The sequence below is a fragment of the Pseudopodoces humilis genome, chromosome 21 (assembly GCF_049639895.1).
Source record: "Pseudopodoces humilis isolate 2021_Gansu_Grassland_sample_001 chromosome 21, ASM4963989v1, whole genome shotgun sequence".
NCBI classification, from domain to species: domain Eukaryota; kingdom Metazoa; phylum Chordata; class Aves; order Passeriformes; family Paridae; genus Pseudopodoces; species Pseudopodoces humilis.
The window spans coordinates 7,725,023-7,740,129 of NC_142220.1; the positions used below are offsets into that span (position 1 = coordinate 7,725,023).

At 42.5% G+C, this 15,107-nt stretch overlaps 1 protein-coding gene across 11 annotated transcripts in view; it reads right to left on the minus strand.

The window, feature by feature from the left end:
• TNRC6C (trinucleotide repeat containing adaptor 6C) overlaps positions 1-15,107 on the minus strand; it is a 97,647-nt gene that overhangs the window by 26,217 nt on the left and 56,323 nt on the right. For 10 of the 11 annotated variants that reach the window (XM_088065611.1, XM_088065618.1, XM_088065616.1 and 7 more), the window contains 2 exons: positions 8,374-10,959; positions 1,150-1,359 (listed from right to left, as the gene is read on the minus strand). In XM_088065611.1, the coding sequence (XP_087921737.1) occupies positions 1,150-1,359; positions 8,374-10,959 (2,796 nt within the window). The remainder of the gene's footprint in view (positions 1-1,149; positions 1,360-8,373; positions 10,960-15,107) is intronic. The other variant, XM_014255868.2, reaches the window with a different exon arrangement.

Below are 15,107 nucleotides of genomic sequence, written 5' to 3' on the forward strand. Positions count from 1 at the left end.
GCCTTTTGTACCATATCCAATGTGTTAGCATGAGTATTTTCAAGAGATAAAGCAGCTCATCAAATAGCTTAATTGGCATTAAAAAGATAAGAAGGTCTTCTTTGAAGCTAGCAAAAAAAAAGGAAAGTTCTCTAAATGCTCAGAGAAGAAAACATCCAGCAACTGCAAGTCCTGCTTTTCCCAGAACCAGTAAGATCTGTGGTCATGGCCACTCCACTCTCCTAGGAACAAGGAACCAAAGTATGATCACACACTTGTTAAATGCTATTTTGATTTCAATGAATCTCACCATTTTACCTACCACATTCTTCCATGAACAAACCAAATTTCAAAGTCATTCATGCTCAGAAACTCATTCCCATCTCAAAGAATGGAACCTGAAAGGAGCTCGTGGGCTGCAGGGAACGCTTCATATTCAGTGACGAGGTTGTGTCACCTCAGTCCATTTTATTCTGTTTACTCTGTTTAAAGCTGGGATTACTCATCTTAAGAGCTCTCGCTCCTCCTTTTATGTTTTCTGGGACTTCTAACCGCATCTCACTATGGTATTTTGTAGTGAAACTCTAGGCAACCTCAATAGCCAAAAGAAGACTCTAAAGTAATCTCCATGGCTCTCAGGACATTCAGAGATGGAGGATATTATCAAATACCATGAGTTAGGAATCACGAAGTGGGAAGTAGAGTTCAGGATGTTCCTGAACCTGGCAACCATTTTAATGGCTGAAGAAAACACCCACTCAGTTTAACCCAACATGAGGTTGCTATGATTAGTGGTTCTCAAGTGTTGCTTTTCCTACCAGAATCAATTCTATCTTGACTGTTTTCCACTGCTTCTCATCCCAATACAGGTTTTCTTTTAGACACCAAGGGTTTAAGTCCTAGTCATGTTCTTATTCAGTTTCAGTTTCCTGTACCTCTGCTATGCTGCTTTCCAAACACACAAAAATACTCTCCTTTATATTTACAGATGGATGCGCTAAATTAATATTTTTGAATTAATTGGGTATTTGGATTAACGTGGCCTTGTGACAGCTAACACAGCTTTGAGAATGAAACCACAGGGACAGGCTGTGACTGAAATGCACAGAAAAGCAGAAGTGGCAGAAGCAAACCCCCTCCCCTGGCAGGACAGTGGCAGCCCGTGTGTACCTGGTTTGCACAGTGCTGGGGCAGCAGCTGGAGTGTTTGTTCTTCCATAGGTCCCTGCTGGCTCGGCAGGATTCTCTCCCCACCCGGTGCCACTGCTGGGGGGCTTCCCCCACGCCGAAGTGCCATTATCAACTGCAGCAGAAGGGGAGGAGGGCTCTCCCCAGGAAGCTTCGCTCTTGGTGTGGACAGCAGGCATCTCTCCCCAGCCTGCTGGAGCAAGGCAAGGAGAAGAGTGATGAGAGGAAAGGTTTCTTCATCAATTAATTCAAAAAAATTTTAAATTTTACTTGAGTTTCTCAGGAAAGAGCATGAATCAAGTAAGTACATACAGTGATTGGAGTTAAATGTGTTTTTAAAAATCCCTTAAATTTGGTCTCAAGAGTTTTTTCTTAATTCAATGCTAATGCCAAGTTGTCAACACAGAAAGAGGGTTTTTCTCCATAGCCAGAAGCAGCCAGGCTGCCAAGTGAGCACCACACTGGGCCCAGGGACAGCATTGCAGAGACCAGGACCCCAGTCAGCTGGGCCTTGCTTCACTGAAAGATTTTAACCTATTTTGATTCCTTTTCTCTGTTTTCAGACTATAAAATCTCTTTTCTCATGCTCTGGCAGTAAGATGCTCTTTGTTCCCACTTTGAGTGAAGATTATCTGTGCTGAATGTATTCCTTAAAGCTTTAATTATAGCTCATGGTTACCTCCCTATCCCTCATCACTGACCCTCTACATTATAACAAATATTATTTTAAGGGGAACTAATCAAAACTGCAATTAGGAACCATAATCAAACCATGGGGAATGGCAGGTAGAAGCCATTGTTTTCCTACAGAGTATTACATGAACTCACTGAAGACGTAAGAAACAGCCTTAGTCTGGCTTGGCTTGAATGTAATGCGCTTAAATCCACCTGACAGGATTTTAGCTCTGCAGCTGAACGTGGCAGAACAGCCACAGGGCTCCTGAGCCTACAGAGCAACACTGACCAACACTGCAAAAGGGTAAACTCAATTTACAACCATCAGTACCAGAGATTTTCTGGAGAGAGAACTTGGATCACAGATGGAGTTCAAGGTACTTTGCAAACATGCACAAAGAGAGGCACGACAAGCAAGAGAACAAAATTCTCATAGACACCTGATACCTATTTTTCTATAATTGTAAAAAAAATTACATCCCATTACGTGACAGCTGAGATCTCAACAAATATTGTAGAATTCAGTCTGCTTAAAACTTCAGCTGGTAATTAGGCTGCTAAATCAGGAACTTGTTCCCTTTTCATTGGAGATGAATGTTATTAAGATGAGTATTTTGGAAGTGAATGACCAGATGCTGCTTTGCCACAGCACTATTTCCTTTTTTTGCTCCACAATGGTATCTGTAAAAATACTCTGGAAAGGTTTCAAAAAGCAAGAACAACATTTTTCTCCACAAATTGACCAGAATTGGTAGGCAATGGCAAGGGAGTGTACCTTGAAATACATTGGAATACATTGGAATAATCAAACTATAGTGTTTCACCGAGCACCAGGTCCTTGCAGACCTCACTGAGTTCCACAGAATTCCCATTACCAGAAACTGCAGCAACATCCATTGCCAATAACAACTCAAACAGTGCCTGGCAGAGAAAACAATCAAATAGATGGGCCCAGAGCTGTGCACTGCTCCCTGTTCCTGCATTACGTATTTATTTTAGGCTCTATTCCCCACAGCCACTGCACGTCCCTCAGACACTGATGCAAGTGCAGGTGGCACAACCCAGGGCCAAACTCTCCACTGGTGTGTTGCAGCTCCACAAAACTCCTTCTCTGCCAGCAACAGGCACTGAATTTAAAGAAAACTCCTGAAACAACCCAGAATGTCACTGTTTCATTCAAGTGATTTCCATTTGAAACAAAAATACCGTGCTTTAGGCTCCATCAACGTACCTTACATTTCTGGTTATTTTAAGGTGTGTAAAGAAGATAAACTGGCAGATCCGCAGATGTACCTAAATGAACCTGTACTTAACATGACAGCTTCCTTGATGCTGCACCTGAAATGTTTATTTCAAGGTTCCTGCTTGTATCTTCAAGCCAACTTTATTTAGGAAGGCTTTATTTGAATTTCTGCCTCACTACTCAGGAGGCAACTGGCAGACAACTGCGTGTATTTAATCATATTGGCAGCTGAAAAAGATTAACTACAGGCAAATGAAACAGAAAACAAAACATCTCCACAGCACAAACCAGACTGCAAAGCAGAGTACTAACATCTCCCTGACTTCATGCAACCTCTGCTGCAAGCTCTACCTAATTCAATTTATGATATCATCCTTAAAACACAATTTATGTATTAAAAAGCCAAAGTGTGCTATGTTATAGAATAAAAACCTCAAAAAAAACCTGGTTCCTCTCTTGCTCTTATAAATTCAACAACTTCAACTAAAAGCCACAGATGTGTAATGTCCAAATTATTTTAAGTGCTTTTAAATGCACTGAGCAGGAAATAATATGGGATTACAAATAATGGGGGAACCAGACTTTACTAATGGAAAATAATACAAGTACATAAAAGCAAACAAAATAAATCAATAAAAAGTTTTCCAAAACTATTTTATCTTAACAGATAAAATTAAGTGCAGGAAATTAATAAATAAAACCTGAAGGCTGTTGGAGAAAAAACCTGTGCACTGCAAAAACTACCTTGTCTGTAAATTCCAGAGCACTTCTCTGTTGCAAACCTGCTTCCCATCTGTGCAAATACTGCTGACCCAAGGCTACTGTCTCTGGGCTAACTTTCTATGTCTCCAAATTATTCTGTTTTAGGATATTTAAAGTTACATTTTTGAAGAAATGATGCAAAACTCTCCATGGCTGTTGGGAAGGCAAACCAAGACCTTTGAGTGGTCTCAAAACCTGAACCTGCCACACATTTTCAGAAGTTCTGCTTCAAAAAAACTTCCTATTTTCTGATGAAAATAAAATAGATTCAGGCTCTCCTGGTAAAAAGCTCCTTAAAACCCACCCAGATCTGCATGAATGTTATTTCACAACAGAATGTGCTCCATTTAAAGGCTTCTTTGGCAAGAAAGTGAGGTTTTAGTACTGAAGTTTTTAAACACTCTTAGAATTGCAAGAAATGAAAAGATCACAGTGAGTAATAAACATGGACACATTGGCAGAGCTTTGTTTTATAGAAATAAAAACATAATTAACATTGGGTCACAGCCAACAGGAAATCCTCAAGGGAAAGTGAAATGTTAACTAAGCTGTGGCAGGATGCAGTTGTTTTCCCTGAAAATAACCCTATAGCTATTTGGATGGCATAAACTGTTTTCCTTCAAGTTGTTGGTCCGTGATAAATACCAGAGCACATGAGCACAATACAGGCAAACCAAAATATTAGAACCTTATCTAGATAAAAAAGGAAGACATTAGGCAGAAAAGAGGTTGTTTACTAATTACACACTAGTTACTGTGGGTTTTATATATAAATTTAAGAGCCACCTACAACCCTTAATCTTTCAAATCCTCATTTTTTGAAAGGGATTCCAGCTCATCACTGAGCATTCAGAAAGCTCTAATTTGGGTTTCAGCAGTGACATCACCCTTGTGTGAAAATCGAGGGCAGCTCTCTCAGCATCACTTGGCTGCCCCCCAGAACCTGGCTGTGCATGGGCTGAGCACCCACCAGAGGGTTTTAGGTTTTCACATGAGCACCCTAAAGGAGCCCAAAGCTGAGCTGCTTTCAAATCCATTCTGATGGAAGTTCAAAGTAAGACAAACACTGTCATGTGAGCTGCCACTTGGTGGCACAGGATTGTAAAAGGAACAGAGATGTTTGGAGCTTTCAGAACTTAGACCCAGTTCAGGTTTTTAAAACTTAAGCTACTCACTCTCTAGTAACCACAAAGACCTTAATTTGTGACCTAGAATCCCCACAGGGAAGCCTGTGTTATCTTCTGTTGTTTCTTTCCTCAGCTGGAGGATGCTGGAACCCTGCCAGGCTCTCTGATGTAATGAGAGCAGGAAAGCATCAAGCCCACTCCTCAGCACTTGGATGAAGGATCTGATGCTGTTTGGGATCCAAAAATCTCTTTTAATTGCCTCTGTCTGCAAAACCTTTTCTCACTTCTTATTCCCCTCATATCAAAGCTGCATGAGTTAGAAGTGCTAGGAAGAATTATGCACAAGTTATTTAGATTAAACTCAAATCTAACTCAAACCCACCAGCTTTCTGCTCATCTTTCTAAGTAATTCACCACTGCCTTGAGAACAAACTCCTATAACCAGCAAGGACTGTATCTATCACATTATCTATCCCTTTCCCCCCTCCTTTTTTCCCCTTCTTTTCCAATGGAAAATGGAACTCCTTAGAGCATTCTTCATTTTCATCAAGTGTTTACCAACATCTGCTTCCCATCAATGGCTTTTAAGCCTGCCTTCAAAGGATCTGGAGAACTTCTGGGGATGGGTGACAAATCTAATAACAGGACTGTAACTTGGCCTCTATTTCCAAACTAATAAAGCATAAACTTCAATCCCAAAAGGGACTGTTAATCCTTTGTGAAGCCCTAACTAGTGCTGTGTGGCAAAATTAAAATCCATTTCTTTGCTTGCAGCATGTGTGACGGTGACAACTTCCATCTGCACCACTCCTCCCTACTAATACAGGAATGGAATCCATGGTTCCTTATTCATTATATTCCCTGAATATGACTGGCAGAGCACGTCATGGCCCACACAGGTGACAAAATGCCTGTGGTAACTATGGAGTTCAAGAGTTTTAAGATTTTAGACAAGTATTTAACTGTGCCCTACAGCACAGGCTCTAACAACACAATCACGCCTTGCACGGAAAAGAGCTGCTACTGGATGAACTTTGGTTGTGGATTGCAGAAGTCCCCTGGTCACAGGATTCTTGTCTCCCTCACTGCAGAGGCTGGGAACACACAGCCAAGTGGAGAGGGAATTGGAGTAGGAAAAAGAGTTAAACAGCACAGCTCTGAAGTGCAGGGCCCTGTCTGCGTGGGAGGGAAGACACTCACTACTTGCTTGCCATGTTTTGGCTGTCCCAGCTGGGAGATGATTTGTAGATGTTTCAGGTCTGTGTACATTCCCACCCAGACCGTGAGGATGCTGCTGTGCAGCTGCCATGTGCTGCCTGCTCTGGGAAAACAGGGCCTCCTGCACTCCCCAAAGGGAGTCCAGGATCACTGGATCCCCAGTCCAGTCCACTGGGATCACCTGGAACTGCACTGCTGCTCTCGGGGTGGGATAAGCACAGGAATGGTCCCTCTCTGGCACAGTCACCAGTAAACACGGGCAGAGCTCAGGACACAGGGGACTGACTGCTCCTCGCTTCCATTTAAACAAAAATCCTTCCAAATATTTCCATGTTTGGCCTTTATACTTGTACTGTATTAAGTGTATGGCGCAAAAATACATAAGGATAAATTTATGCCTGCTACAACTTGATCTAAATTTTAGTATCAGAACTGTTATTTTAAATAACCTTCACTATTACTGATTTCATACTTTCTTGCATGCTGACTTAAGTATATTCTGAGAGCTGGCTTTGCTTATCTTGGAAAATTTAAAAGAAAAAGAGAAGATGAAAGACTTGTTTATCTTAAAAGATCTTAGAATCTTTCTAGCTCACATTTTTCAAGAAGCCCAACACTCACTTTAACCTGGTCAGGGGGCAGCTTGAGCAGGTTGGGCACGTGTTCATAGGCAGCTTTCTGAATATGGAAACATACTGCTTCAAATAAACCCTTCCTGTGCTACTGTCCATTCTCCAAAGGAATCACTGCTGATTAACACCAGCTTTTAAATTCCATTTTCAAAATCTGAAGGGCTCAGGACTGTTAAGTTTTCCTCTATAAGGTGTTAATTATTTGAATAACATTAACAATGCATTGCTGTGTATGAACAGGTTTATAAGCACCAATGTAATCCTCCAAAAATCACCTCCATGAAAAACAAAACCTCACCCAAACCCAACCAAAGATCCACTTCCATGATACATCCATTACAATTCAGGAATCTGAATTCTTGTTTCATGGGTGAAGTTTTACATATAGTTTAAACAAGCTAGTCACATATGTTGGGCTGACCAAGTACAAAGCCATTTGAAGATTTCTCCTTCTGGAGTGAGTTATTTTATTAAAATAGGTACTCTCTACTGTTAAAATATTTGATCAGAATGGGGAATGTAATACTATTTTTACACAGACATTAAAGCAAATTTGAATCATTCCAAAACATCAAAGAGAAAAAGGATGGGAATGAGAGAAAATCCCACTTGGAGAAAAACATAGTTAAAAAGTCAGTACTTAGCCATGACCACAATAAAACAAAAACCTGGAAACAAAACTCAGATGGAGAATTTGAAAGAGCACTGCATGATTAAATTTATTTTGGAGAGGTCTGTGGTCATTATATAGATAGGGGCCACTAGTGTAACTTATTTAAATATCTCTCATTTAAGCATTTTTCCCACTTTTTACACATTTTTATTCCTTGCTGCTTTGTCAACAACAGCACCTTGCCTTTGATTAGAAAATTCCTGAATGCCTAAAACCTAAATGCTGAAACACAGCTGAAGTTAGGATAAGCTAACTTCAGCCACCCTGAACATTAACATCTTGAACCAGTCCTGCTTTTTGAAAACCACACAAAATCCAGGATGCTGCCTGTGCCTGACCCCTGAGAACCATTTCTTCATAAAAAACAACAAACTGGACAGAGAAACAGCAGCAGCCTAAATTCATGCAATTGTTAACAAACATCTGTTGCCAAGATTTGTTTTCCAGAAAAGAAACAGATGCAGACTGTCTAAACACACCAAGCCTGTGCAGTGGGGACAGCAGACAAATAACAGAAGAAAGGTTTGCCAAAACTCCCCAGCCTCTCAAATGGCTGAATTAAAAGGTGTTAAGTAACTGTGGAAGAGATGTTAAAACAAATACGAATCCACAATCTAAGAACCTACCATGCTACTGACCAAATACTGTTTCAAGCCTTTCTTACATTCATTTGGATTACAGAAATTTGTGTCAGGTTCCATGGATTCTGCCCTCAAGACGAGACTGCTTCAGAGGATAAGAACAAGCCTGTTCTGGACATAAATACAGGATTTCTACCCCACACACCAATAAGACAAACAGCATTCAGCAATTGGTACTGGTAAAAAGTATCTCATAAACCTGTTTTATGAAGGATTTCACAAAACTGTTGTCATACCTGGGCCAAGCAGCGGGGACCGGTTCGGCTGGGCACTTGACTGGTGCGATGGCTGAGGTTCAACCATGTTGGTGTTGATAATGGTGCTAGTGGTGGTGGTGTTGGTTGTGGTACTGCTCTGAATTATAGGATTATTTCTATCCCACATGTTTACAGTCTTGTTGTTGTTGTAATTTGGGTCGCCCCAAGCTGAGGTACCATCATCGATTTCCATCTTGCGGCGAATGGACGGTGGAGATGGCTCTTCCCAGCCAGTTGCCTCACAGTTCTCTTTTTGTTTGGCTGGCACTGGCCCACCAACCCACCCTGACCCCGTCTGTTTTACAGAAGCAGCTCCTCCCCAGTTACTCACATTGTTGTCCTGGGGTTTATTAGCCCAATTTTGTTGGGGGCCTGGCTTTAAAGATTCCCCCCAACTTGTACCTGTATTAGCCTTGCTGTTTGTGCCATTCCCCCACCCACTGGTCCCAGACTTTGTGGAATCATTCCAGCCAGACCCTGACCTATTATCAGAATCCCATCCAGATCCATTCTTCTTCCCATCACCCAAGTGTCCGGGAACAGATGATGAATCTGTCCAGTCTCCACCTCCTGAAGTCCAGCTTGGATTTGATTTCTGTCCATCTCCCCAGTTTTGAGATTTGGGTTTCTGAGGTTCACCCCAGGTAGGTGATTTGTCCTCCTGATTTGCGGTCCCACTCCAAGCGTGGCCGCTTTTGGCAGCAGCAGCATTATTAACAGTAGTAGAGCTTGCTGACTCTCCCCACCCCCCTGGGCCATTTGGTGCTTTGTTGTTATTGTCTCCCCAACCTGTATTTGTTGGAACAGCTGCCGGTGGAGAGTTGACCCACCCAGATACTGAAGAGGTATTTGTACTGTTCATGATGGACCCATCGTTCTTCCCCCCTGAGTTTGAAGATTGAGTAGCTGCACAACCCCAGGCCTCAGTTCCATTGTCATTCTTCCGTTCAGACCTTGGGGACTCTTCAAATTCCCAGGCAGTGTTTTGCTTCACAGGGGTCTGTCCCCACCCCGTATTGGACAGGACCCTGGGGTCAAGGTCATTTCTTGGCAACTGAACTTGCCCTTGGTCTATCATCCCTTTGTCTCTCCTCCTGCCCTCTCCAGCCCCCTCCCTCCCAGTACTGCCTTCATTTTGACTCCCACCGCTGTCATTGCTTCCTTCACTAGCCGTGGTGCCAGATGCCGCAGCTTTGGCCCAAGAGTTCATTTGTTCATTGCCCTGCTGCATGGCAGGATTCGGACTGGTAACACTCGAGCTATCCCACCCTGTTGATCCTTTCCCGTTGATGTCGCTATTGGAATGCTGGTTTGGGGGCTTGCCCCACTCGCCGTTGACACCGTTGCTGGCGCTGCGGTTGGGGTGGCCCCAGGCTCCAGAATGCACACTGCCAACCCCGCCACCACCCCTGCCCCAGGCCAGGACCCCGGGGCCAGAGGGAGGCCCCGAGTCCCACGCGTTCGCTCCGTTTCCTTCCTTTTGCACAGCACTGCTGGATCCGTTTTGTTTAGCACTTAATGCTGAGTTCACAGTGTCTCCATTCCCCTGACTGAACCCAGAATTGCTGTTTCCTGTGGCAGGATTACCTGGGGACATCCCCCATACTGAACTGCCCATTCCTTCACCACTGCCCCCGCTGACTTGAGAAACCGCTGTTCCGTTAGCACCAGGAAGGCCTTGCAGGTGGGGCGGGATGATGGCCCCCATGCCCACGGCCATCCCCCAGTTCGGCAGTCCGTTTGTCTGCATTGCATTGATAGGGTTTGGTGAAGAGTTCATGGGGTTAGTGTTATTTGGTCCATCAGTGTTAAGGTTCTGAGGTTGTACGCTGAAAGACACATTCTGAGAAGTGGACGTTTGTGGTTCTGTGCTCTCTTGCGGCAGCAAGTTTCCCCAAGCACCTAAGGTGCCTGTTGGGTTCCCATTCTGGTTGCCCATGTTCTGACCTATGGCACTGACTGGACTGCAAATACTGGAAGGGTTGCCTGCTCCCACAGTTCCTTCATGTCCAAGTACAGGCCAGGCAGCTGGATTGGCATTAGGGTTAAGGTTAAGATTCATGCCAGCATTCGAGTTGGAAGCACCCCAGCAGTTCTGACTTCTACCGTCTCCCATCATGTTGTCCATCTTTCCATCCCCACCACTGGCAGAGCAGTGAGCTAGGCCAGAGCTGGAGCCCGCAGCCACCCCCCACACCCTGGCCGAGCCGCCGTTGCCGTTTGCTCCACCAGCTCCAAGGGCACTCTGGTTAGAAGTGCTTTGGACGAGTGCTCCGTTGGCGCCATTATTGCCATTAGTTTTCTTTGTATGTCCAGTGAAGTTGCCTTGGGCACTCCCTGTAGCCATGCTACTGTTCTCTGAGCCACAGTTGGAGGCAGAGTCAGTGTCTGTAGTACATTCTGAGGCAGACTCAGTCTCAGCTCCGGTAATGGAAGGCCACGCTTCCTTGTCAGTCCTGTCTATTATCACTTTATCCCAGCTGCAGTTGCCTTCACTCCTGAAAGCGGGCTGCTGTCCCCAGTGGGAATTCTCATAATGGTCTCCCAATCCACTGTGGCTGAGATCTGAAAGGATTCAAGGTTAAAAATGAGTCCACTGTTCAAACTCTGCAAAAGCCTTCTACTAAGCACTGTTTTACATCACTAGTTACAACACTACATTCTGCTAAAATTTAGAATACATTCTCTAACATAATACAGCAATTTTCTTCACTACAATGGAGCAGGATGCTCATATTAATTTATTGGTTTTTGGTGGTTTTTTAATCTGGCAAGACTCTCAATTAAAATAACCAAAAAATTTCATTTTAGAGCAAGTGTTTTGTAGCCCCCAGTGTACCAGTAAAAATAATAAGCAGGCAATAAATAAGAAGAGAAAATATACTAATCTACATGAAACGTCTAAAAAGCAAATTTGGAAAAAACACTGAATAGTATCTAGCAGACTCTTACCATTTATTTTGACTCAATTCTCATTCTTCAGGGAAACACAAAGAAAGAGCATCCAATAAAAAAAATGTAAAATGTCTGCCTGCCCTGAGTTATTACATACACACCCATGTCACAACACTCTAAATTCATACTGCTTTTAGGACTGCAACCCCTTCCTGGAAATAAAGAAACAAAGACAGACAGCAACTTTTTGTTAGGTGCCACTTATAAACACTATTAATGTATATTTTAGCAGAGAACTTGGGCATCTCTAAATAACTGACAGTTTTGTCAAGAAACTTACCTCTCACAGGTTTTACTTGTGGTTTAAACATAATTTTGCATTTGTACACACAATCCCCTGGGTCCCCAAGCCAATGAAAAGTGATGCTGTGTCTTTTCAGCACTGTCACATCCTCAAACACAGACACTAACCCAAAAAATTAACCAAAAGCTCTTGAGCACCTGCTTGCTCGCCAGGACATGACGATAAACTGGAAGGCACAACATGTCTCATGTTAAGAACTCAAGCTTTGGTTAAGGTTTTGCATTTATTTCCATCCCAGCTGCTCTGTACAAGATTATTTCTCTTAGTTTCTTTTGGTAGAAATTTGATAACAAGTATTTCACTCTGATCCAAGAGATCTGTATGGGAAACAATCTGCAGAAAAGCCTCTTTTAACTGCTTGCACGTATCAAAGTAACAAATTTTGGATGTCAATTATTTTTACTTCCTTTAAATCTGTTGAAACATGGCTTCTACTCTTTGTGATTTGTGAATAAAATGAATATTTTTGTGGGGAAGATGGATGCAACAAATCTCCCAAACAAGTTGTTAACAACGAATGCCTAATATGAATTAATTTAAATCACAAATAAGTTGGTGTATTAGCTCCTCCAATTAGAGGTGTTCTGGTTGTGAAAAATTTACTCCCAGGATTAGAAAAAGCTCACTCTCTGACAAAGTCTTGTTCACACATTTCACCTGTAGCTTTTTAAGGTGATTACTTGGCTGCCTTATGAAGGTTTTGCAAGATGAAGAAATAACATGCTAAACCAACCCAGATTGCTTTTTGTTTTAAAATTTAAATTAATTGAAGCAAAAGAAAGAATTCTAGAGAAAGGAAGGGAAAACATTCTTAGTTCATCACCTATCTTCTCACGATAACAGGAGAATACCTAAATCACAGAAAGACCTAAATAATCAGAGAAAATAGAATTGCTTGTGTTTGAAGGGATCTTAAAATCATCTCATTCTACTCCCTGCCATGGGCAGGGACACCTCCCACTATCCCAGGCTGCTCTAAGCTCTGTCCAGCCTGGCCTTGGGCACTTCCAGAGATGGACCAGCCACAGCTTCTCTGGGCACCCTGTACCTCACCACCCTCACAGGGAAGAACTTTTTCCACAATAAATGACAAGTGCATGACAAATCTGAAAGAATGTGAACGGAACCACTTGGATTTACCTGGATTCCTTCCTCTACATGCAACGGCTGGAAAGGAAGAAAGCATCCTGTTATTCCTGGATACAGCCACTGCTACAGCACAGAGGTTGAACATTTACCTGATGATCTAGATTTGTTTCACAGGTGTTAAACAGAGACCAGAATCCCAGATAAGACATGGAAGGGGAAGGCAGGCTGTGAAAGGACTTAAAAAGGGTCAGCAGGGTCAGAGAAATGAGCCGAGGAACATTCTTAGCAGAGTAGGAATGAACAAAGGGAAAAAAGCAGCAGCAGGCCAGGCCAGAAGATAAGAAGTTGAGGCGACCAAGGAATCAGATAAGAGGAGTTATATGAGATTTTTTTCAACCCTGTGGGTGGTGCGACTCGGGGCTGTGTTTGAGCCTTGACAGAAGGATTTGAAAGTGGCTGGAAATACATTGTTCCATTGAAAGGTCTTGTCAAAGCCGAAAGCTCTGCTCCGTGTGAGGGTGCTGGGAGAGCAGAGCTGTGCAGGGCAGGTGGGGAAGGGGGATCAGGAGAGAGCCCAGGACGTCTCCATTCTCACAGGAACAGCACCGCGGCCGACAAGATGAGATGAAAGAGAGCTGCTTGTTTAATCAGTTCCTTTCTCCTCTCCCCCAAAGATGGTGGTTAAAGCAGTGCTCAAATTTGAGAGCACTTAGGAGACAAAATAAAGGGAAGGGGTGGGATTGAAGATGACAAAAGAGCTTAGAATGATTGCTGAGAGTAGGGGGAGCAAAATTAAAAGACCAGATCTTGAGGAGCAGTAAGAGAAACCAAGAAGAGAAGAAAATTATGATGGAGAAGAACTATAAAACCCAAGAGATGTCCATATTAAGAGTAGAAAATGGCCAAGTGCCTGGGCTTGATCCTGCCAGGAACACACAGCTCCAACCCCTGGGTTTCCCAAATCCAGGTGCTCCCTTTCCTGTCCCATCGGCACAGTCACTCTACCCGAGCTTCAGATGATTGCCTCAACCAACAATAACCCTGGGCTAATCTGAAAGTGGTGACTTTGGTAGGGATTACAATAATTCCGTGTAGGAGATGTGAAACCAGCGATCCCCCTCTGGAGCAGCGGGTCCCTGTGCTGCGCCTTCCCTGCTCCGGAGGCAGCGGGATCCCGCTGGTGCCTTCTGCAAGTCACGGCTTCAAAAATCAGAGAACAAACTATGCAATAACCTCAGAGTCTCCAACACCCACTGAACAATCGGTTCTAACACCAAATGCTGCTGCCATAGAGCTCGTAAGAAAAAGGACAGAGGAAGAGAATGGGGAAAAAAAATTCACAAAATGAAGAGAAACCTGCAAAAAGTGACTCTGCTCTCAGACAAACCAAGAGTTTGAATACAGATCTTGAAGAGAGTAAGTTTCATATTCTTGTCTCTAGAAGCGAATAACAAAAAGGCATTTTTCCATTTTCTTTTAACTAAAAAGGGCTTGCTGCTATGAAATAAATAATGAGTAGGACAGTCTTACTTAATCTGTAAAGAACTTACACATTTGGGAAAAATAATGAATGCAAAATGTTTTATATGATTAAATCTAGAGAACTTTTCTGTTTGTTTGGTTATTTTTTTAACGCAGATTTCCTCCAACTTTCTAGGAAACTAACTCTTCACAGAAATTCCCAATATTTTCTTTTCAGACTTGTTAAGACTGAAATGGGAAACCCATTTTAAAAATTCTTAAGAATCAGTTCCTCTTTATTTATGCAAAGATGTGAAATAAAAGCATTGAGTCCACCAGAAGCATTTCTATTCCTCCTCTGTGAGCTGAGCAAAGACTGTAAACAAGGCACAAGGAACAGGAACCACAGGTATTCCGTGTTAGCAAATCCTAGTGCTGGGACACCACAAAGTGAAAACAATTTTTAAATTAATATTTTATTTTTCAAAATCTTAATTATGCATCTTTTATAAAATATCATTCCCCCGATCAATATTTCTTCAGCAATCAGGAAGGAAATATTAATTTGAGAATAATGGCACAGATTTGTTTTTAACAAGCACAGAAATTCTGTCCAACTGCAACCATACACATGACCTGAAAAATGCACAGCTCTGATCAGTATAACCAATAGCATGAGGGGGTTGTTTTGTTTTGGGTTGCTGATTTATTATTTTTTTTAATAATATCCTTAATGGGGTGGGAGGAGATTGCTGTTGTTATTACGTACTGTAGCCAACACATTTGACCAGCTTCAATTCAGTACTTATTAAAACCAGAAAACATTTTTGGCTGTGCTGGGTAATGAATAATTAGTTGCAAAATCAGTTTAGTGTTTACATAGATTACAAATGCAAAATATGAG